At 35.8% G+C, this 3355-nt stretch overlaps 1 gene segment (V, D, J or C); it reads right to left on the bottom strand.

Moving 5' to 3' along the window:
• Window positions 1–1133: 1133 nt before the first annotated feature.
• LOC107575224 (Ig heavy chain V region 3-like) lies at window positions 1134–1577 on the bottom strand. The segment is given in 2 exon segments: window positions 1134–1450; window positions 1530–1577. Coding segments are annotated over 2 exon segments (363 nt in total).
• Window positions 1578–3355: the final 1778 nt, after the last annotated feature.

The raw sequence follows: 3355 nt of genomic DNA, 5'->3' as shown, positions 1-3355 counted from the left end.
ATTCCGCCCCCTCCTCACGCGCCTTCTTTTTAAACGTGATTTTTCTTAATTCAAACGATGATAGAAGTAGACGTAGAGGGTGTGTGATGACTTTTTTTCCAATATATAAGGTATAAGCTATAAGGTAGCCTAATTTTTTATTTTTACAATGTTTTTGTAATGTATTAATTATCACGGGCTGTAATAAAAAAAACAAGTCGGCCTATACTAATACTAAGAGTATATTTGGTTCGAATAGCCAATATTTTATTAGGCTATAAATACGTGAAGATGAAGAGATCATGGTTTGTTTCACAGCACAGTTTGAATGAACTGAAGTGATTCTTCACACCCTCTAGTGATCAGATGAATGTGAAAACTGACTTGTGCCTACTGTTTAAATATGCAACAGAAGATTTACATAATCATATGAAGCTACTAATCAAAACTACATGCTACAAAAATATTCATGTTTGGGTTCATATTATTAATATTTATTGCTCTCATTAGAGACTTTGACATGTTTTAGATTTGTTTTTCTCTCTCATGGACATCAATTGATTTTACACCATTTTCTTCTCCATCTTTTCTAATTCATTTTGAGTCCTTTGAGAACTTGTGCACTGACAAATGCTGAAAAAAATCTCTTGAAATATGGTAAGATTCATATGCACTTTTATATTCATATGTATGAGGATTTTTTAATTTTTTTTACTTTTTATTCAAGATGTTTTAGAGAAGAACTGCTTGTGGTTATCACTGTGTTCACTCTTGTGCATCATAAGACACTGTTGTGTCCTTCATCGTCATATTCTGTCCTTATAGAGTTGTTTTGCTCCTGTAAGTGTCTCTAGTAACTTAAAAATCTGATTTTTAGTTTGTCACTGTAATGTGTGTAACCACTACCAAACATCTACACATTAAAAGATACACATTGTGTTAAAGGAATCAGATATGCCTTTGTGCTGTTTAATGTTTGAGCTTTTATAGTGAACTTCACTGCATACTGTACCATCTCCAGCGATTGTATATCATTTCATTAGGTCGCATTTTATAGATTTTTTTTTTAATTCTCTGCTGCCACCTGTTGACTTCTAGTAACAAGAGATAAAACAGCCAGTGTGGTTTTTGTTCAGCTGTGCAAGACCTTTGTGTCACTGTGCTTGCTTTGCACAATAATACACGGCTGAGTCGTCTGCTGTCAGGCCTGATAGTTTCAGATACACCATACTCTTTGAATTATCTCTGGTGATTTCAGTTCGACTTTTGAAGGATTCAGAGTAGTCATAGCCACTGCTGTCACTATTAACACGTCCCATCCACACAAGTGGTTTTCCAGCTTGTTGTCTGATCCAGTGCATGCTACAGCAGCCAAAGCTGAACCCGGATCCTCTACAGGACAGAGTCAGAGTTTCTCCAGGCTTTTTCTGAACTGTGCTTTCAGTGGACTCCATACTTTGACATTTTATGCCTAAAAAGAAGATTGAAAAGACTGGTTTAATTTGGAATCTGTTTACCCTAGATCTAATAATAGACGTGTCAAAACTCACGTTGTAGGCTGAATGAGAGCAGCAGTAAGCAGAGTGCATTCTTCATCTTGAAAGTGGTGATGTAACACTTCAGATCCAATCAGCAGCACATAAATACTAAACAGACGTTCAGGGTTGTTTTGTTTTGCATTGGGAGGGTCACTTTCCCGACACTAAAAATTTCATAAAGAGTCTATACAGATTTTCTTTTTAAAGGGGTCATGAACTCAGAAATCACTGTTTATGGGTTCTGTTGTCTTTAGTCATGTTATGCCAGTTACATATGGTGTAGACACGGGGTAAAATTAAGAAAGAGCTCCAGATCACGTCAATGAAACACTGTTTGTTTGTTTGTTTGCTTTACTGCAAATTCGTTTTTAAACAAGTATACTATAGTTTACAAGTATACTAACTATATTAGTCTATGGGGAGTGAATATTTTTAGGCTTTTTTTTGCCCTCAAATATATTTTTAAAAAAATTCTGTGAGTCACTGAATCATTTATTTGATTGATTGGTTCAAGTCACTGAGGGATGAAACAACCAACTGTCTATTTGAATGAGTCAAACGTTCATGAGGTATTGCTTAAATGAATCATATTATTAGAGCAATAATTTATCATTTATCATCTATCATGTATTTAATTAATACATTACATACATAATACATACATTCATCAGATGTCCTTCAGGCAGAAAAAATGAGAGCTGTTTGCAGAATGCTGTGGGGTTTTTTTTTTTTTTTCATTATTAGGTAGACCTATGTTGGTTCCCTCAGTGGAAAACCCACCACAGAAATAGGTCAGTTTGTGGAATAAACCTTGTGTTTCAATGCTTAATTTAAACATGTAATCAAATCTTGTGTATGTAATCATATATAACTACCAGCTCTACGTCTGTATGGCTTTGTGGCTGCGGTAAATAAAAGGACAGCAAGCTTTTATCACGCAGTGAAAGTAGTTCACACAGTTTTCACACCACAAAGGGCAAGTTAATGGAAACTGACAGAACACATTTAGGACAATATAAGGAAACAGAAACATGCAGTAACACACACAACAGAAGCAGCAGCGTATGAATGACTCCTTGCTGATTAATTTGTGTGAACATAATGCAACATCAACACATATATAAGATTCCCTCTCAGGATTCTGCCAGGGAAACTGTGGCAGATAATGGAGGGGTTTCACCTAAAGTCGTCTATGTGAGGGTAAAATTGAAAGGAAAAGACTACATGTGCTGCTCTGTATTTAACATCATGTTTTGCAACTGCTTGTTTCTGGGTTTTGCTGCATTGATTTGTTCATTAAAGGTAAGTGAGATAGGCGCATGTTTCTTTCTAGAACAACATGTTAGTCTATACTCAAAATTACTCCGTTTTAACAAGTTTTCCTCTATTGTTTTAAAGGCGAGAAGCAAGATGAATGACGGAGACATGGTGAAGGCTCAGAAGTACAGTCGACGTGCATGTAAGACCAACACAGTGGCCGTGATTGTGACCAGTGTGGCTCTAACTGTGTTCCTAGTCTTCTACTGTGGTGGAGTCTTTAATAATGGTGTTAACTTCCATAATTTACCTGGGGCTTCCTCAACAAGTTCCTCTGACACGTCTTTTTCCTCTTTTGAACTGTCTTTTGACATTGAAAGACAAAAATCAAAACCCCAAAATTATTATGATCAAAGTAGACAACTCATCCATCTGGAAGCAACATTAATAGAAGCCCTCAGAGACCCTCATACAGTGGAGGAAGATGGAAAGGGTGAAGACAGAAATACAAGTGATACTGTGAGGTGAAAATTATCATCTCAGTTTTATTGAAATAATAATATCATATTTAGTTTGATTAG

Source organism: Sinocyclocheilus grahami, unplaced genomic scaffold (assembly GCF_001515645.1).
Source record: "Sinocyclocheilus grahami isolate Dianchi unplaced genomic scaffold, SAMN03320097.WGS_v1.1 scaffold2516.1, whole genome shotgun sequence".
Lineage (NCBI taxonomy): Eukaryota > Metazoa > Chordata > Actinopteri > Cypriniformes > Cyprinidae > Sinocyclocheilus > Sinocyclocheilus grahami.
Note: the sequence above shows the minus strand (reverse complement) of the source record. Positions and strands in the feature narration are given on the sequence as shown.